General features: G+C 38.2%; 4 protein-coding genes across 4 annotated transcripts; all 4 read left to right on the forward strand.

The window, feature by feature from the left end:
• Positions 1–6,516: 6,516 nt before the first annotated feature.
• Positions 6,517–7,490, forward strand: LOC134225328 (protein tumorous imaginal discs, mitochondrial-like). Its single transcript, XM_062705299.1, has 2 exons — positions 6,517–6,744; positions 6,946–7,490. Exons 1-2 carry the CDS (start codon positions 6,533–6,535, stop codon positions 7,013–7,015), a joined length of 282 nt encoding a protein of 93 aa, XP_062561283.1. The 5' UTR covers positions 6,517–6,532; the 3' UTR covers positions 7,016–7,490.
• A 504-nt stretch (positions 7,491–7,994) lies between these two features.
• Positions 7,995–8,862, forward strand: LOC134225313 (peptidyl-prolyl cis-trans isomerase-like 1). The gene is made up of 2 exons (XM_062705270.1): positions 7,995–8,308; positions 8,375–8,862. Exons 1-2 carry the CDS (start codon positions 8,226–8,228, stop codon positions 8,820–8,822), a joined length of 531 nt encoding a protein of 176 aa, XP_062561254.1. The 5' UTR covers positions 7,995–8,225; the 3' UTR covers positions 8,823–8,862.
• Positions 8,863–8,960: 98 nt separating this feature from the next.
• On the forward strand, positions 8,961–15,592 carry LOC134225312 (sorting nexin-14-like). Its single transcript, XM_062705269.1, has 7 exons — positions 8,961–10,334; positions 10,397–10,529; positions 10,761–11,610; positions 12,204–12,474; positions 14,621–14,863; positions 14,921–15,102; positions 15,167–15,592. The coding sequence occupies exons 1-7, from the start codon at positions 10,222–10,224 to the stop codon at positions 15,559–15,561; spliced, it is 2,187 nt and encodes a 728-aa protein (XP_062561253.1). The 5' UTR covers positions 8,961–10,221; the 3' UTR covers positions 15,562–15,592.
• Positions 15,593–17,375: 1,783 nt separating this feature from the next.
• On the forward strand, positions 17,376–19,302 carry LOC134220821 (retinoid-inducible serine carboxypeptidase-like). Its single transcript, XM_062699918.1, has 4 exons — positions 17,376–17,774; positions 17,832–18,067; positions 18,127–18,679; positions 18,741–19,302. The coding sequence occupies exons 1-4, from the start codon at positions 17,720–17,722 to the stop codon at positions 19,229–19,231; spliced, it is 1,335 nt and encodes a 444-aa protein (XP_062555902.1). The 5' UTR covers positions 17,376–17,719; the 3' UTR covers positions 19,232–19,302.
• Positions 19,303–19,938: the final 636 nt, after the last annotated feature.

Raw genomic sequence — 19,938 nt, forward strand, 5'->3', positions numbered from 1 at the left:
AAAACTGATCTAATGCAATTAGCATTTAATATGCTGACCTGTGATTGATTACCTGCATCAATTAGTGCTTGGTGGTTACTTGGGGCAATTTTTCGATTTCAAATTTTATTTTATAATATCATACTTGATACGCAGTATAAGAAAAGTCCAACCCAAGTCCAAGTAGAAGAGCTTTAAAAAATTTCCGGTGTGCTTCCTCTCGCAATATTTTCCAAATATCATCCTTCGACTTCTTCTTCTTCATGCAACCTTTAATCGCCAATCATGAACGTCAAAACAAAATTTGAGTTTGACACCAACACATTGTCAGAAAAGCGTTCGGAAGTGTGGAGAGAGCGTTAGAGTAAATCGTCGATTTCCCCTCTTGGTAAAAAAAATGTTGCAAAAAGCAGTTTTTTTAAAACTATAGCGAAATACAACCAAATAAAGCATCCACTGGATATAATTATGTCTTCGCTATTGGATGATGTAGCTTTGAAACAAAAATATTTCCCCCATCCAGCTGGAGACTGCTTTTTCTCCTCGGTGGGTGGTTTAATTACTGGGGGGGCCTTTCTCGTCAATGACTACATGACGGTAATTTGAGCCTTAAGCCCCAAACGCAATACAACGGAACCGCGACGGAAACGGAAAATTTTACAGTTAGCCCATATATTTTTTGTCAAATTTGCTGTTTCCGTCGCCGTTCCGTTGTATTGCGTTTAGGGCTTTAATCGAATTCGACTATTTCACTGACCTAATCTAAACTCAATATTACATACTTGAAATATTGCCGATTTCACCAATTTGAAGAGTTATGTGTAGATTGTGATTTGTCCGCTTCTTTTTCTCACACTCACTCTCATTTCGGGTTGATCGATTTTTGTTACTGAGATTTACCCAATTATAACCCATTACTCGTTAGTCACATGTAAGCGTGTACACTAAATCGATTCCCGCCATTAGGGTCTCGCCGACATTTCTCACCAACACGAACGCAGGTTCGTGGTTGCAAACAATCCCATTTGATTTTGTCGCGACAGCTGCTCGTGGTTGCAAACAAACCGAGTAAAAGTGTGAGTGAAACGTGAGTGTACGTACACGATCGCTGAAAGCCTAATGATTTGACGTCTACTTGTTTTCAGATTGAGCACTCACACACAAATATTATACACGGAAAATCAAACTTTTTTGAGTGTGCTGAGTGTGAGAAAAGGATGACTGTGAGAAAAAAAATCTCGCAAAACGCAAATCTCGCAAAACTCTTATAAAGTGCAAAAAGCGCAATATATCTTTGCTCTAAACTCAACACTTTCCAATTATTCTGACTGGCCCAGCCAGCTAAGGCACAGGAAAATAAAACTTCAAACCATCATAGGTTCGAAACGCGAAAAATGGAATCAATTCGAAAAAAAAACTAATAAACCAGGGATGCCAGATACATTTTTTTATGTCTGTATCAATCTCAGCAAAATGTCTGTATTTATCCGTATGGAGTAAAGAAGATACAAGTATTAGAAAATTATTCGAAAACCATGCACTTTTGAAAACGTACACGTAAAAAAAATTAATGTTGTTTATTATTAATATTTCTAATACTTTTTTGCCAAAGCAAGCGCTTAATGACATGTATAAGAAAAAACTTATACATCGCATTTGTCACATACATTTGGAAGCTTATACTTTTCATTAACTTATGAATGTTATTAGCTTTTTGATATGGGATCACTCATTAGGTGGCATAATGAAGAGTATAAGTATTTTCGAATGGTTTTTTGCCATAACATCCCGCATAATAAAAAACAACATGTTATATGGTCAGAATCATTATTACGATGTAAGATATAGCTTCACAGTTTACGTTGCGGTTATCGAATACTTTTCGATCGATTCAACCATAACTGCTCGACATCATCACTAAATGTCAACATATAACATGCTGTATCTAAAATGTTCTTTATTTCCTGCATTATATGTCAACATTTTATCATACTGTTGAGCGAAAATTTTGCACGCGAAAACAGACGATTTTTTATGGTGACATAACTTAACAACCCATTCAACATATTGTTATTTGTCAAATAACCGTACCACAAACTGTTAAAACTTTATATGAGATTGTTCATTTACAGTTGTCAACAGTAAAGGATACTGTTGTCGACCGCACGGGAAAATATCCATGTACAGTTTGTAATTATGCGGGATATAAGGTTATTTTTTTAGGTGTAGAATATCGAAATTTCAATAATCAAAAAGTCATTGTAATACATAGTCGAGTCAAGTACGAGATACTGACGACAAGTAAGCTTTGCGCTTTCAAACAAAATACTTTTGGCTTCCAAACGGAATCTTTTGAGACTTCGAAATCCCAAAACGATATCCCTTGTACAAAATGAGAAAAAAAAATCTCGACTCCACTTGGAATTACAAAAGTATTAGTTTCGAAAGTCTAGAAGGAATCCATTCGAAAGTAAAGTCCAAAATAATTTCATTCAGCTGCCCAACAAGGTTCCGTAAGGAGACCCAAAAGAATTCTGTTTTGGAAGCCTGTAAGAGTTTCGTTCAGAAATATAGAAGAATTCCTTCCAGAATCCCAAATAATTTCGTGCGGAAACCTAAAGAAAGGACCTATTTGGATTTAAGAACCGAGATTTTTTGGTTTTCTGAACGGAGCTTTTTTTCGTAGCTTTATTAGTGTCGGGGTTGTGGATGAATGATCCCACCAAATGATTTCTCGCTTAACTTTTCAAAAGGTCCTAAGTAACATTTTTTTCATGATTTAATCTGAATAATGCAATCAACATATTTCATGTTAATCTGTTGATTGCAATACTCAAATTAAATCACGAAAAAAATGTTACTTAGGACCTTTTGAAAAGTTAAGCGAGTTTTCTGTTCCTAGCGAGGTGCCTTCGACTCGTTATTATTGGGTGGACTGTATGGGGTGATCACAGTCCCGACACAAACGAAGAAAGGAAGAAAGGCCGTGATTGTGGCAGAGACAATCACGGCCTTTCTTCCTTTCTTCCTCGGTTGCAATAATTAACACACGGGACGTACAAAGCAATTACACATTTTATTTAAACTAGACTCAAACTACATTTAACATTTATTTTGACACTTAAGCACTAAAATTTTAATTTCTTACAACACTAACATCAATTGACTTAAATATATCTAACGCAGTACAATTTGACCGACCAACCAGAATATCTAAAGATAACTAACTCAATCTATTCAACTGAACCCCACCATACGATTGAAATCTCTAACTCCGACACCCAACGACGGACATCCTGACGACATCGTTCCGATCTCTTCTCGCAGATCCAAGAACAGATCTCTATCGGTTTCGTTAGCTGCAATTCGATGCCATCATAAACAATTAGAATGATTTTTAAGTTCAGTACAAAGTTCATCACTTCACAAAGAACTGAACGGAGCTCTTCTCGGCTTTCGGAAAGAACTCTTCTGGGTTTTTCGAATCGATTCCTTCTGCAATTCCAAACAAAATCTTGTCAGGGCTTCGGTAGGAAACCCTTTAAGTATTCTAATGGGAATCCCTTGTCCATAAGCAGAAAAAGATTCCGTACAGGAGCCCAGAACGCTACGATTGAAAGTCTAGAAGTATTTCTTTGGAAAGTCCAAAAGGATTCCGTTCGGAAGACCAAAAGTATTCCGTTCGGGATTCAAGAAAGATTATGTTCAGAATTCCGTTTGAAAGTCCTAATGGATTTTCTTTGAGAAGCCCAGAGTGATTCCTTTCGTTAGCCCAAAAGAATTTCTTTCAAAAACTCGAAGGGATTCCGTTAGTAAACCCAGGAGGATTACTTTCGGAAGTTCACATAATTCTGTACGTAAATCCGTTCAAACGAATATCTATTGGGCACCCTAATGAAATTCTTTTGGACTTTCGAACGGGATCATTTTGGGCTTCAGAAGGGATGAATATTGGACTTCTGAATGGAATCTTTTTAGGTTTCGGGAAGGAATCAAAGAATCTATCCGTTTGAAAATCTAAAAGGATTCTGTTTTAAACCCAAAAGGAATCCCGTTCAGAAGCCTAAAAGGCTCCGCTCGGAATTTCAAAATGTTACCGTTTGGAAACTTTATACACGTAAAAAAATAACCTTATATGTTATGGCAAAAAACCATTCGAAAATACTTATACTCTTCATTATGCCACCTCATGAATGATCCCATATCAAAAAGCTAATAACATTCATAAGTTAATGAAAAGTATAAGTTTCCGAATGTATGTGACTAATGCGATGTATAAGTTTTTTCTTATACATGTCATTAAGCGCTTGCTTTGGCAAAAAAGTATTAGAAATATTAATAATAATCAACATTATTTTTTTTTACGTGTAGAAATCCCAACAAAACCCCCATAGCAATTTTGTTTGGAAACCCAAAATGGTTTAATTGGGTAGCCCAACAGGATTCTCTTTGGCCGCCTGTCTGTAACTTCAATCAAAAGTCTGTAATCTGTATGATGTCTGTATGCAAGACCAAATGTGTGTATATCTGGCATCCCTGAAATATTTTTGGTGAAATCTCGGGTACTTATTCAAAAGGACGTATGAGATTTTGTAAACAAAGATTCAAATGTCGATTTGTCCAATCTGATAGCACTCCCACGCAAACCAACACTACCAACAGGTAGCCGAAGCCTCTACCTGACAAAGTGCCCAATAGAGATGAGTGACGTTTAGCGCTCGCACACTAATGTGCAATTCGTCATGTGTAAATACATGTTTGTTTTCCTTCTGCTCATAACCTCAAAAATGATCGGGTCATCACAATGATTTCAAAAGAGTCAAAAAATATATGGAAATATACTCATTTTTACCCAATCTTTGCTGAGTCGCACCATCTAGGAGTGTTTGTTTTCCTTTTATCGCCACTCACACATTCGGACGTGAGAATCTCAATAGTGGTTCCCCAACCAATAGTGGACCCTCCAGCCATTTTTGCATTATTATAGCACAATGTAAACATTTTGCTATGAAATTCCGTCGGGAGAACCTACCTTACACTCCTATGATTTGACTACATGCATTGGAAATGCTGTGGAAAGTAAAATTAGATAATTTTTATATAATAATTCTATAAAAAATAAACACGAGAGTGTTCATTATAGGAATATTATGGGGGTCCATAATAGGAAAGAAGAACGTCCCAAAACGGAACATAAAAATCAATTGAACTATCGACCGAGGTGTCGACTATAGGGAAGCAATTTCCTATTATCGACCCCCAGGGCGAATTCAGTCAGACTTTAAAATGTCAATTTCAACGAATAACATCGAGTATTTGAGTGTTTATGTAAATTCACCCATTTTCTTTAAAAAGCGCCACTACTCATTAAAATGGGTAGTGGCACTTTTTCAAGAAAATGGGTGAATTTTTCACGGTGGGAATAATATCAACAATAACATAGTACCCATTAATGGGTAAAGCCATCTAACCGTGTAGAGGAAATTATTGATTTTTTTTTGAAAAATATTGTATTATCTTTAAAATAGCATGAAGTATATAAATTTGTTTTAATTATTGTATCGTGCTTCAAGTTGTACCAAAATTTAGATTTTTCCCAAAAAACAGCATTTGTTACGCGTTACGCATAGGGGTGGGGGTACTTCTGAAAAGTGTTACAGATTGTTACGAGGGGGTGGGGGGTTCGTGAAAACAACGTTTTTCGCGTTACGTAATATTTGAACAGGCCCTAACGCAGCGTCGCCGCACCGATGCACACCTGCGTTTTTTCAACGGCCAAACGCGGTAGCTATTTATTTTTCCGTGTGCCGAAAACTGACAGAAAAATCGACGAAGATCGCCTTTGTCTGCCCGTCTGCAAACGGCGTCTCTCACGCTCATTTGAATCTACTCAAAAGTGAGTCAAAATGACTCACTTTAGCATTTTGATGGAAATGTCAAAAAGTGAGTAAGATTTTATTTGGCAAGTGAGTCAATTTTCACTCACTTCTCAGAGTTTTAGGCTTTACTCACTATTGCGTTATATTGTTTTCGAACCGTCAAACAGTTTGAAAAATATTCGCGAAAAAGTCTCGTATTTTTAAAAAGTTTTTCAGTTTTGTTGTTAATTTGATGTGGTGCGCAGAGCAGATGCACAGAGCTGGTGGTGGTAATCTGGTTGTGCATGTCCCCAAGAATTCTCGCAGAACTGGCAGTTCCGCTGCACGATCGATCCGGACTATAGATAGTGGAATATATAGATGAGCGAAGATAAATCCTCTGTCTCCAAACGAACTGTCAAACGTGTCTCCAAACGAGCATGACGTCACGATTTCAATGGAAACGTTAAGGGCTGTGACGTCATATGCGCGTGTGCACGGGCAAAAAAATCGACTCAGCCATGCTTTCGCTCATCTATAGATTCTACTATCTATAATCCGGACTAGTTGGTTCGAAAAATGTAATGCCGGAATCGATGATTTCTCCTATTCGCGATATGGTGTTGATGGAATAAGGAACTAATGATGTATGTATTACTTGACTTTTGCCTAAGGGGTCCGCGGTGTCAACAAACATGGTGGATATGTGCCCTAAATGTAAGATCTTGCGATCCAAGCACCAAGACCGGAATGTGCCAGTACTGCGACAGATGTACATTAAATATCCATGCCTGAACTGCGCCTGCAACGGGCAGGTGGTTCAGCAGAAGCGGGTGACCATCCCAGTGCCGGCTGGCGTTGATGATGGACAGACGGTACGAAGCAAGGAGCTGTCCATTACATTCAAGTAAGTTTCTAGGAACTGGGCTTGTTGCTGATACTTTCCAATTGTGGATGCATGGTAGTGGAAGCATGCATTGATGTCGTATTTGTTGTTGTTCTCAACTATACGATGAGTTTGTAATCGTTAAATGGATGCAGGATCGAATGCGTTGTATCATTTATAAGGCGTTATTAAGTTATCTATGTTTTTATTTTATATTCACAGCGTATGGAAGAGTCGCTACTTCCGCCGACACGTTTCATCTAATTCTTCAACAAATTCCACATCATCGTAACTCTCCAGGTCTTCATCGTGCACATCGAAATCAACGTCTCCTTTTTCAGTGAGGATAAGTTTGCTTAGCGCCCGAAAGATGATTGTTCTAGCGACTTAACCACACGATGAAACCGGTTCTCAGATCAGATTATAAGAAAGATCAACTCGGAGGATCGAAGTTATATTTCATCCTCGGCGTTGCACGGGTCTTCGTATGGTACGTGTATTACACCAGAAAATTCCCCACCAGCTGCAACTAGAACGAAATACATCACTGAAGAGGCAGAGACGAGCAGCTCAAACTCAACGACCTCAGAAGAACTCTTTCGACGACGCTTAAAACGTGTATGGTTACCGGAAATTGATATTACAACTATATTTTCAACTATGCTAACTAATGTGTTGTTTAGTCTAGGAATGCAAGGAACGGTTGTTGATGATTATTTGAATGCAATGTTAGAGCGAAACAAAAATGTGCTGTACCTAACCCATCCCCGCCAAGATCTTACTAATAAATTAATAAATAAAATGAGCAGGATAGCTTCTTTTTCTAATATTTAAAATGCCATTCCTTTATCAATCTAAATGCGCCCAGAATTTCCAAAAAGTGAGTAAGATCTACTCACTTTTTGTTGCAAACAAGTGAGTAAGTCTTACTCTAATTTTGACATGATGCTGCATATAGATAGTGGAATATATAGATGAGCGAAGATAAATCCTCTGTCTCCAAACGAACTGTCAAACGTGTCTCCAAACGAGCATGACGTCACGATTTCAATGGAAACGTTAAGGGCTGTGACGTCATATGCGCGTGTGCACGGGCAAAAAAATCGACTCAGCCATGCTTTCGCTCATCTATAGATTCTACTATCTATAATGCTGCACTACTCATAAGTGAGTAAACATACGGTTACTCAAAAGTGAGCTGTTCCACTTTTTTTCAAAGTGAGTCAAATTTGACTCACTTTTGAGTAGATCCAAATGAGCGTGGCTGGCAGTGGCTCTGGGGCAAGACCGCAAGACTGTTTTGTTTTCTTTGATTGCAGTTGCAGATGTTGAGCTTCAAGAACCGTAAACACACGGAATAAACCGAACAAACACGACAAACTCTGGCTATAGTTTTTTCAAAGTTTATGATAAGTATAATATACACTCTGTTTTCTTTTAGTCGGAGCAATTAACAGTTCCTCAGTTCCCAAGGTGCATTTTTCAATCAAAATTTCGTAAAAATGCTGGCTTTACAAACGGGACCTGTAACAGCTGGAATTCCAGACAAGCTGTGGCAACCACATTTTGTTTCTTTTGAAACGACGTAAGTACGCGTTTATCAGAAACCACACTCAAGAATGTAATACTCACGGATGTTTTTTCAAAGCAGAATGGGAGAAATTTCAATTGAATTGTACTGGAAACATGCGCCCAACTCTTGCCGGAACTTTGCTGAGTTAACGCGTCGTGGATACTACAACGGGACTATCTTCCATCGAATAATACGGGACTTCATGATTCAGGGAGGCGACCCAACCGGTACCGGGCGTGGAGGACAATCAATCTATGGGCCAACATTTGCCGATGAGATCAACGCTGATCTAAAACATACCGGTGCTGGGGTAGTATCGATGGCCAATTCTGGACCAGACACAAACGGATCACAGTTCTTCATAACCTTGGCACCGACACAGTGGTTGGATGGAAAGCATACCATCTTCGGGAGGATTCATACAGGAATGCAAGCAATCAAACGGATAGGGCAGGTTGAAACGGACAAAAACGATCGACCCGTAGAACAGATCAAAATAGTTAAGGGAAAAGTGGAGAAGTATTGATTAGAATCGAATCTGATTTCATATGCAAAAAATATAATAATTTTCATTCCGATGACAGCCAATTTAAACAAATGTCAAGTAGGTGATTCGAAATTACTGCTTATATCAAATTTCTCAATAACTTATAGGTATGGAATCACATCCTACAAAAGACCGAGAACTGCTAGAGGTCTGAGAAAACGGGAGAAAAGGTACTCGATGAAACAAAAAAAGGGATCAATCGAATTGTGGGCTTTGAAAGATTGGTCAAAATGACGCGCGACTTATTTGTCGAGCACTTATATTTAACCGATTTGATCGCAACAAGTCAACTTGCTTTCTGTGGAGAATCCTAGACTTTCCTATCGAAATCGTATCAGAAATTAGTTCCAATAACTAATTAGTTATTGTTTTTCATTATAAACGCGCCAAAAGGTCAGTTTTTTGCAGACACTTATCCAACACCGATTTGCTGGCAACAATTTGCATTCGACGAAGAATCTTGTCCCATTGTATTCTACTGAAAATGAGCAGGATCGAACTGTGGGCTCAGATGTTGTAGCCAAACTTTTTGTTCTTCGCAATACTCAAGCTTAACATAGACAGACATGTTGTTAAAGTTAGATACTATACGCAAAGCTGATACATTATTTGTATTTCTTGTTTTGAGTGATTTCTTTTAAAAAGATTTTAAGATCATTAGTTTATTTGGCATAAAAAACTTAAACTTTTGGTTTAATTGAGCTACGTTATGGTAAATATCCGATTTTGGAACCCTAGATGAAATGTTTACAAATACTTGCCTTATTGAAATTTTATATGGGCCCAAGTTGGTGATCCATCGTAGAAACAAATGTACGCACATTCACACGGACAGCCAGATATTTGATCGGTTCGTCGATTAATATACCACTATATGGGTCTTATAGACCCCAATAAAAAGTTCTCTTTTTAAGTGAAATAATAGCGTTTCGGTAGGAGACTGCAATTTTTCTGTAAAGCGCTGTTCACAATTTTTTAGAACAATAAATCCATACAAAATATGTTTCGAGGGAATATGAAGCGTTCTAAATCAGCACAATTTTACGGTACGTAAAATACGGTATGAGATGTGATATCATTAAATTTCTAAACTAGTTTTCAAAAATAATGCTAAACTTTACATTTATGTACCAGCACCATAACTAATCATGTTGTATAATAAACTATTTAATTACTGCCCTGCATATAATACGTCTCATCTTTGCTAAATCCATATGGAACAAATACGCGATAGTCGGGCTGTCAGTATTGCGAGCAACTGTTCCTTGTGTAAACAAAGCGATCAGCCGCAGTTAGGCATATCAATTATTCAGATTACACATCAGGGCGCTGGTGCATAGCGTAAAGTAATAGGTGATACATATTTGTTTCGTAAAGTATGTTGTTATACCATGTAAAGGAAGTACTTCTGAAATTTTATCAAGATGATGTCGCCAGAATTGTTGGACTGGGTATTCTAACAATCTCCTTTGCTGTCGGGTGCTACGTCAGGTGAGTAATGTAAAAATGACTACAGACACCGATTAAAAGATCGATTTATTGATTTTGTGCAGTTCAATACTGGGACTGGTCATTGTACTTTTTTTCATCAATGGCTGTGCCGCTGCGGTATTTACATTGAATCACAAGGACTGTGTGGGCTATTATATCCAGAAGGTTAAGGATTTCTTCGGCTATAAGGATTATGTGAGTATTTTAGAAGTTGACAAAGACGAACATTTGTATGGGGTGCACTTTTTCACAAATTTCTATTTCAACTTTTCTCACTCGTATCGACTTTGCAATTCAAATGGAAGTATTCGTAGAAAAATGTTGTAATCAAACTAGAAAAGGTCCACCTCCTGCAGTAATGTTTAACTTCGTTACTTTTTAAAAAGTAGATAAAAACGTTGATGTAACCAATCATCAAACTTTCAGGATCCACAGAGTGTTTTGGAGTGTGACGTTTGCGGAAACGAAAAATGTTCGCGGCACAATCGGAATATATTGGTCCACGAACCCTGGAAAGGGTTTCTCATCGATTCAGCGCTAGACGATGCTGTGGATAAGTTTTTCTCGCACATTCTTGAGGGATTTATTTGCAATTGGTACTCGCAAGTATCACCAGATGAGGAGTTCATCTTGAACATCAAAAGCAACTTGCGAGATGCCCTTTGCCGACTGTTAATCAGAGCCAAAGAATTGGATGCCCCCACGGTTATCACAACTCGACTACTACCGACATTTTTTATTCATTATGAAATAATTGCCAAGATGTTGCTGATCGATAATGTGCCGATGAATCGCCTGTCGAAAACTTTTGTAATCGATGAATATCCCATCCATCCGGCAGTACTTAACCGTCAAGCCGAACTGAGCTATTTAAGAGGAGTAGCAAAAGTGATGATCCCCAGATTGTTCACTCAGGAGAACATTAATTGCAAGATATTCTCCAACTTAGTCAAGGAGCTGCTGACTTTTTGGGTTCTACTACCTCTGCTGGACGTGATCTCCGATCCTAACTTGATTAACTTGCTGATCATTGCTGCCACTGATAAGAAACAGAAGGAAATCAATCGCCAAAGTGGTCGTGCGAAGCCTCAAAACATAGTGAAAGTTGAAATTTTGAAAGATTTCGTCGAGAGGAGTCGGAAAAAGGTTGAATGTGATGTGGACACGGTTGTGGGAGAGGAGAACATTCTGAAAGACCAAAACAAATTGTACTATTTTATGCAGTTTCTCATCAAGGAAGGGGCGGTGGAATTATTACGATTCTATTTAGATGTTGGTAAGTCAAGATATTTTTGGTTTAGGATCGACCCAATTCGTGCAAAAGTTTCCCTCTAATTTTAGAGAAAAGCCGGAAAACCCGATCAAATTAGATGCTTTTTATTCGGAATATAAGTATAAGTATATTTATTTGTTACGATAGCCTACCAGTTACATGACTTTTCCTTAGGTCAAGGAAGTATAGGAATATAGAAAACAAATCCAACTTTTGTTGCTTCATTATGAATTAAATGCCAATAATAGTCTTATTCGGGATTGGTACATCACAAAACCATGATATCCATTTAGAAATGTAAAATCGATGAAAAATGACATCGTAGCTTGTACCTATAAATGCTTCCACTTTAGAAATAAATGTCCGAATTAAAAACGAAATAATCCCAAGAACGGGGCAAGATGAGCACTTCTTAATTTTACCACTATTATGCTTTTTCTATCTACATATGATTTGAATGAATGAATGTCGTTCGAATCATTTTCCGCTTTTAAATCACTGGCGTAAATTAGGCACCAATGGCTGAGAACTTACATACAACTGTAATGGGAATGAGAACATTGCCGTGACCGCATATTTTTCTTTCTATTTATCAGATAGTCTGAACAACGAGTTAGAAGATCCACACATAACAACGGATCCCACAAAGTTGTCATCACTACACCAGCAGTCTGAAAAACTGCTCCAAATGTACCAGAACATGATGAAGAACGAGCAGGAACCGGCCATTGCAAATACCCTTAACGAGGCTCATGAAAAAGTCAAAGAAAAGCTAGAGGAAAAGTGGCGTAAACAGTTTAGTAAGACGTCTGAGTATTTCGAGCTGATCTACGGTACGCGAGATATCAAAGAAAGTCAGGATAAGAAGTAAGTAGATCATCAACATCCGAAAATCTATTTCCCTCTTCTTAAGCGAGGGCATATATGGTCGTTTTCTATTTTTATTTCATGGCGAATAGAAGAAGATTGATTACGTAACGCAAAAATTTGCCACTTTTAGCTGGCATCATACATGTATGTCGAACTTTTTGTATGAAGCATATGATTTTTTTATATGGATCCACACACTTATTAAAAGACCCCTTCCAAGCGTCTCTCCTCTACTTGCCAAATCTAAACAAAACACTTCCTTTTTTTGTTGCACTTTCAGCAACTTTTATAGTAGGGTAGGACGGGGCAAGATGAGCACCCTAAGACTGATACCTAATACCTTCTCAGCAAGCATGCTTTTCTATATTGCAATACCACAATTCTTGTTTGATTCATTTTATCTAACATCTTGACTGCCTATGATTGCATATTTGTAACAATCGACAAAAGTAGGCATGGGAGAAATGGAAGGATGAAGTTTGTGATAAGCAAAAGTATGCAAATCTCAATGATTTTCTAAAAATTCCCAAAAAATACACAAACACTTTATCCAATTGAAATCTTCGGTAGAAACATTTCCATTACTTGGTGTTTGAATGCAAACTAATTTCGAAAATGTTTGTACACAGCACATGGCGTACCGGCAATACAATTTTCTAGTGTTACGGTTATGCGGTCACTTTGCTTAATGTTACAAAACAACTTGGTAGTTTTTTCGAGTTTCTTGGAACAAACTTTCTTATTTCACCTGGTCAGCCGGAAGAACTAGCGATTTGTAGATGTTTCATGAGCTTATTTCAAAATCGACAAAAATGCAAATGTTACAAATATGCGATCATGGGCAGTTGACTAGGAAGCGATTTTAAAAAAGAACGGTAATTCCGATAAATGTGACTTAACTAAAACTCTGTTTTTGACTTGTTCAAATACATAACGGGGCAAAATGAGCTTCGCTACGGGACAAGAAGGGCACCCTTTTAAAAACATTTTTTTCTAACTAAAATGCATTCGAGCACCAAAAATAACAAAAAAAAATAGCTTTCAGTGCGCATTAGCAATATAAAAACAATGAAACGGTTTTTGGGATCGATAAGTTTTTCAGCTCCTAATGAATCAACCGAAAGCAAAGTGAAATGAAAAATGAACAATTCAAGACAAAATTTTCAAAACGAATTATCTGCTTTTGTAAACAAAGATTCAAACGACGATTTGACGAATCTGATAGGTCTTCCATGCAAACCAACACCATCAATAGGTAGGTAAAGGTTTCCGCTACCTGTTGATGGTGTTGGTTTGCGTGGGAGAGCTATCAAATTCGTCAAATCGTCGTTTGAATTTTTGTTTACAAAAGCAGATAATTCGTTTTGAAAATTTTGTCTTGAATTGTTCATTTAATCATCATACAATGTTCTGTAAAATTATTCTGTAGCATACCAACTGCCGTTTTTGCAATTCTGAGCTCAATCGAGCATTCACCCCGTAACGCTGGGTAGACACCTTTCCGTGGTGTGTTACGGTGTAAGATCTACCTCGGTCACATTGTCAGCTACAGGCAAATCCTGACCCAACGAATACCTTCCCCAATATCCAACTCCGTGGTACTTATGAGGGTGTCGCTCGGGGGCCTCTCGTTAAGTAAGTACCACACCAACACTTCCTTCCCCTCGCAAGTTACGGTGAAGATGGGCGTGGCCAGGAGTAGTAATCCTCATGCTTTTGTGATTTTTATCCTAGATTGAAATCAAGGACCACACCCACCTTGATTTCTGATAGCAATCTGAATAAGGATTTCAAAAGAAAAACATATCACGTATCACTAGTGTCCAATCTACGAAGTACACCGTAACTATGCTATGCTATGCTATGCTGCTTCTGAGCTCAATCGAGCATTCAGACCCGATTTTCAGCCTATATATTTTGGCTGAAATCCCCATACAAACAAACAAATCAAATGCGCCAGCTTATGCACCAAGCGACTGAGCTGAAATTTTGAGAGATTGATTTTCTCACCCAAAGACACAATCCTGGGGGGTGCCCCGTGGAATACGACAACTTTTTGTTTCCTGGGCCAGTTTACTGTTCATTAGAATCACAAAATATTTATATTTATAAAACGAAAAATCGGTTTTATAACCTCTTGCAGATTATCGGAAGGCGTAGGTAACTCCGGGACAAAGCTTAGTTCCAAATTCAAGGAGGTAATCAGAGGTGCCGTTGATGGAGCTCCGATAGAAGCCACAGAGGCACCCACCGTTTGGGATGCGTTGACGGATACCCAGCCACAAAATAGTACTCTTTACAGTTCCGTAACACAGAAGCTCCGCAAAGAGAAAGGTCAAAGTTTGGATGCTTTCATGACCACATTTATGCACTCCATTGAACAGAGGTAAACCTGAGCATATTTAACATAAAATAAAATAAATTTGATCTTTAATATTGGTAGCCCTGACATTGGCGAGGATGTTATTGAAGTGAAGAGTACGGTGAAGAAGAAATTCAAACAACCCGGCCAAAGTGTAGTATTTGGAGACTTATTTGAACTAAAGAAAGCATCGAAGAACACACATACAACTACGCTCCTATCCCATAGTGTTCGAGGCCCTTCACAATGTTTAGTATATATACGTAAGTTAGGATTCAAACAAGGAATTTCAACAGTTATATGGAACACAATTTTTGTTCTTTCAAGTGGTGAAAATTATCAACGCACCTGTTCTATTAGTACGCTTAGCCTTAGCTTTCTGCTGCGTTTCGCGTAAAACTGTAGACACGCTGATCCACACTGCAATCGCCCGACTGTTACGTTCCGGACTGAAGGAATCCCGTTTGGCTGGTCTCATAAATCTGTTGAGGGAAGTCATCTTTTTCAAAAAACTACCTGAACCGACACCGGCCGAGCTGCTTCGAAGGCAACAGGAAGCGCGAAAACGTCTAGAAGATATTCGCCCTGGTTTAGGCAATATAGCCAATGTGCTGCAGTCGCCTGTATTGAACAAACATTTGATGTACTGCTTGTTTGATATTATCTTGGGTGAAATGTATCCGGAATTTGAAAGCCCAGCTGTAGTTAATGTGAGCATATAATGATAAAATATCGACTGCACAAAACACCATACACGGCGACGTTTCAATCTTCCGGTGATGATCACAAATTCCGTTAGGCAGTGGAAGACAGTTCATTTTCTTCCGAAGGTTAAAAAAATCTATTTGGTATAGTTTAAATTCAGAAATAAATAAAAATAACAACGAAGGAAAGCTGTACTGTAAAAAGTAAAACAACAGAAGGTCATGTTTGAGGATCAAATTTTCGATTTCTAGTTATTAGACTGAGTACATTTTTGGCATCTCAGCCTAAAATGACCTAGATTTTCAATTAATTTATTGTTTTTTGTATGCATGTTTACTGAAAAGGCACGTTTTAATTGGAAATAATTATAAAGCCACTACAAATGGAGTGGCAAAAACAAACAATAATCGAAAATTTAGGTCATTGTAGGCTGGGATGCCAAAAATGTCCTCAATATAATCGCTAGAAATCGAGATGGTAATCCTCAAACATATCCATTTTGTATGAAAATCAGCGAATGCTGTACAATTATTTCCGTGGGTGTTGTTGTGTAATAGGTTTTGCAGCTGAGTAATTCTCGCTGAAACCGGGCCACTATTTGCACGAGGTTCTTAAAAATGCCTAAATTTATATTCTTTCGAAAGCTTTCGGCGAGTATATTAGGGATCCGAGCTAAATTCTTCAGAAAGATGAACCCCTCGTTAGTTATACACGAAATCATTTTAATGGACCCCTCGATTTTTGTCAATTCTTGACTCACCAAAACTGTCATAACTCCAACATTTCTCAACCGATTATAGATATCAGCATATAGTTGGAAAGAGGAAGAGTGTATCTTCAATTTTCCATAATAAAAATATAAGCAGCCATAATGAATTCGACCGGCATCTTGGATTTCTTTTTAAAAGCTATGTTTCCGCCAGGTTTGCAACCACCGATTTTTAATATTAATACATCGATGGAAAGCTAAGCTTATATTGTCCATTGTGTCCGAAAATCTCAGGTGTATGTTTTTTCTATCAAAAGTTATGTACGATTTACCAAATTATGTTTTGAAAGGCCATCTGACCAACGAACATTGTTTTTATGGTTATTATGCTACTACGACGTCAGTTCCTTGATTTCATACACTATTCTAAGCCAAATATGTTTCAAAAATGAAAAGCATATCTGCAGCAGTATTTTATTTGAAGGGCTCAAAAGTTTTGAGCATAACGGAGCCGTATTCAAGTTATTGTATTAAATAATTCAAGAAGTTTGGTATTGGTAAATAGTACATAACTTTTGATAGAAAAAACATACACCTGAGATTTTCGGGCACAATGCACAATATAAGCTAAGCTTTCCATCGATGTATTAATATTAAAAATCGGTGGTTGCGAACCTGGCGGAAACATAGTTTTTAAAAAGAAATCCAAGATGGTGGCCAAATTCAATATGGCTGCTTATTTTTTTATTATGGCAAATTGAAGATACACTCTTCCTCTTTCCAACGATATGCTGATCTCTATAATCGGTTGAGAAATGTTGGAGTTATGACAGTTTTGGTGAGTCGAAAATTGACAAAAATCGAGGGGTCCATTAAAATGATTTCGTGTATAACTAACGAGGGGTTTATCTTTCTGAAAAATTTAACTCGGATCCTTAATATACTCGCCGAAAGCTTTCGAAAGAATATAAATTTAGGAATTTTTAAGAACCTCGTGCAAATAGTGGCCCGGTTTCAGCGAGAATTACTCAGCTCCAATATCTGGTCAATTCTTATACATTACCAAGAAACCAATTTGCTTTTAGGGTCTGCATGAAGAGTCGCATTTCACTAGCTCTCTAGGTAAGGATGAAAGATTCATTCAGCAGCAAACTGGCATGCAGTCGAACTGCAGCCAGCACGTGCTTCCAGACAGCTGCGAACAGGCCTATAAATCAAATTGATGGTGACATTTCAAATATGTAAAGCTTCTGTTTTAGCACGCGCAAATCGGCCGTGGATGCGATTAAAGATACATCGGAAATAATTAACAACAGCCACACACATGATGAGATATAACAACATTTGGAAGTTCAACATTCATTGGGTATCGTTGAGATCAGTATAAAAGAAAATATTTACAACAGGGTTTATTCAGTTATTTCCTCAAGTCGTAACGGCAAGGTTAATTACCGTGGCCGGCAACAATGTGGAAATATTACGTAGTTGCTCATTGGATTATACAAACAACCACTACAACAGGTATGTGTTACTCATTGATGAATTTTGTGTAGTTCATGAGAAGTTCCCTCATTTTAGCTCATAACAATGGATTCGGACCAGGACGGCAAGATTGGGGGTTCTCAGAAGTGCGACAGGGTGCCCACATGTTCTGGTGGTTGTATTTTGTTACCGATTCAGACGTCGATCATTACTCCGAACGTCCGATTGTAATTTGGCTGCAAGGTGGACCAGGAGGGTCCTCAACTGGGTATGGAAACTTTGAAGAAATTGGACCCTTAGATCTGGATTTACACGAAAGGCCACACACTTGGGTTAACCACTAGTGAGTTTGGAGAACAGAAAATTTATTAATTATAACCTGTGCTTATAGGTCAAATACTTCAACGTTCTGTTTATTGATAACCCAGTGGGAGCCGGTTACAGCCATGTAGATGATGCGACATACCTATCAAAGAATAACGAAGAGATAGCTCAAGATTTGGTGAACTTAATGCGACAATTTTACGAAACGTTTCCAGAGTTTAGAAAGACGCCTTTGCATATTTTCTCGGAGAGTTATGGTGGAAAAATGGCTGTTCAATTCGCCTACCAACTACATCTAGCCGTTAAAGATGGGTCAATTGTGAGTAATCTTCGAAGCGTTGCGTTGGGAGCCCCATGGATTTCTCCAGAAGACTCGGTCATGTCCTGGGGAGAATTTCTACTAAACCTTGGCTTTGTGGACACCAAAGGATTCGGTGTGATCCATAAAGCGGCCAAAAGTATTCGAGTTTCAATGCGTGACAACCAAACAAAGGCAGCTACTGATCTTTGGAGAAGTATGCAACATATTGTAACTAAGGAAGCTATTGGGATCGATTGTTACAATGTGTTGAAACCTCAAAGATCTATTAGTGCAGCAATTTCAAAAGATGAATATGAAAGTGAGTATTTTTGGCTATGATCCATCTTTATTGTTCATTGCTCTAAAATATTGTTTTTTAGTGTTGCATTTTGGTGAACAGCATCCCATCCAACATGATATGATGCACACTATGGATAGCTCGCATAAATTGAACCGATTGATGCGTGGTCCAGTGAGTACCACATTGGGAATTCCTAATCACGTGTTATGGGGTTCTCAGAAGGATATGGTCTTTGCGGCGCTCTTTGATGACTTCATGAAACCCACTACGCAGGTTGTAGAAACACTTCTGAACACGACAGAACTTGACGTGATAATCTACACGGGACAGCTAGATTTGGTTGTGTCCACACCCGGAACGGTACGATGGGTTGAGAAACTCCAATGGCCAGGACGCGAAGGTTATCTGAACGCACCTAGGCAGGGTATTGACTACCGTGGGGTTTTGGAAGGCTACGAAAAAAATTACGGGAAATTAACGATGTATTGGATTGATAGAGCCGGACACATGGCACCGGTTGACAACCATATGGCAATACAGTACATATTGGACAAACATGTTATAGTCTGATACAGTTTTTGTTTCAATGCGAAAGAAAAAAAATACCGACGTTGTTGTCGCAGAATCGGGCACCGCTGTAATTTAGTAAATGTCAGAACTGAATTTCGGCAAAAACTTTTCTTTATTACAGTCGACTCTACATCTCGATATCTCTCCCTATGTCAATGGTTTCCGCAGCCCCTTCAATCTACATACATTTGGGTATTTTACATCTCTAAACTCTAATGTGACCAGCAAGCGTCCTGCGAAACGCGGGACGCCTATCTGGATTGCGTCAGTGGCTTGAAAATGAATCCTCCAAAAGTGCATTTCGCATAGATTTTGGCCAAAAAAAAAACTGGAAAAATATTCGTAAGGCTGAATGAATTGTAATAAATTTGTAAAACGAAGTTAAAAAATGCAGCGTCCCGCAAAACGCTCCGTGTTGCTCCGGCGTGTATTATTTTGACAGATCGAAGTGACATTTAAAAAACTCAAACATCCATCCAAGGATGTTATCGATCATTTAGTAATCTGCCTTCGATCATTTAGTAGTTTGCAAATAACTTATTCCAGAGGCCTAATTTCAAAATGTATTGTATGGTGGACTTTTAGCTCGAAGGTTTTTCTACAACTCTCCGTAACAGGTCGATGTTCGAATTCCACAATTAAAAGAGTTACGGTGCTAGTTGCTATACTTATACTAAATGATAACGAAAGTTGCACTCACTGAATGA

This window comes from Armigeres subalbatus, chromosome 3 (assembly GCF_024139115.2).
Source record: "Armigeres subalbatus isolate Guangzhou_Male chromosome 3, GZ_Asu_2, whole genome shotgun sequence".
NCBI classification, from domain to species: Eukaryota; Metazoa; Arthropoda; class Insecta; order Diptera; family Culicidae; genus Armigeres; species Armigeres subalbatus.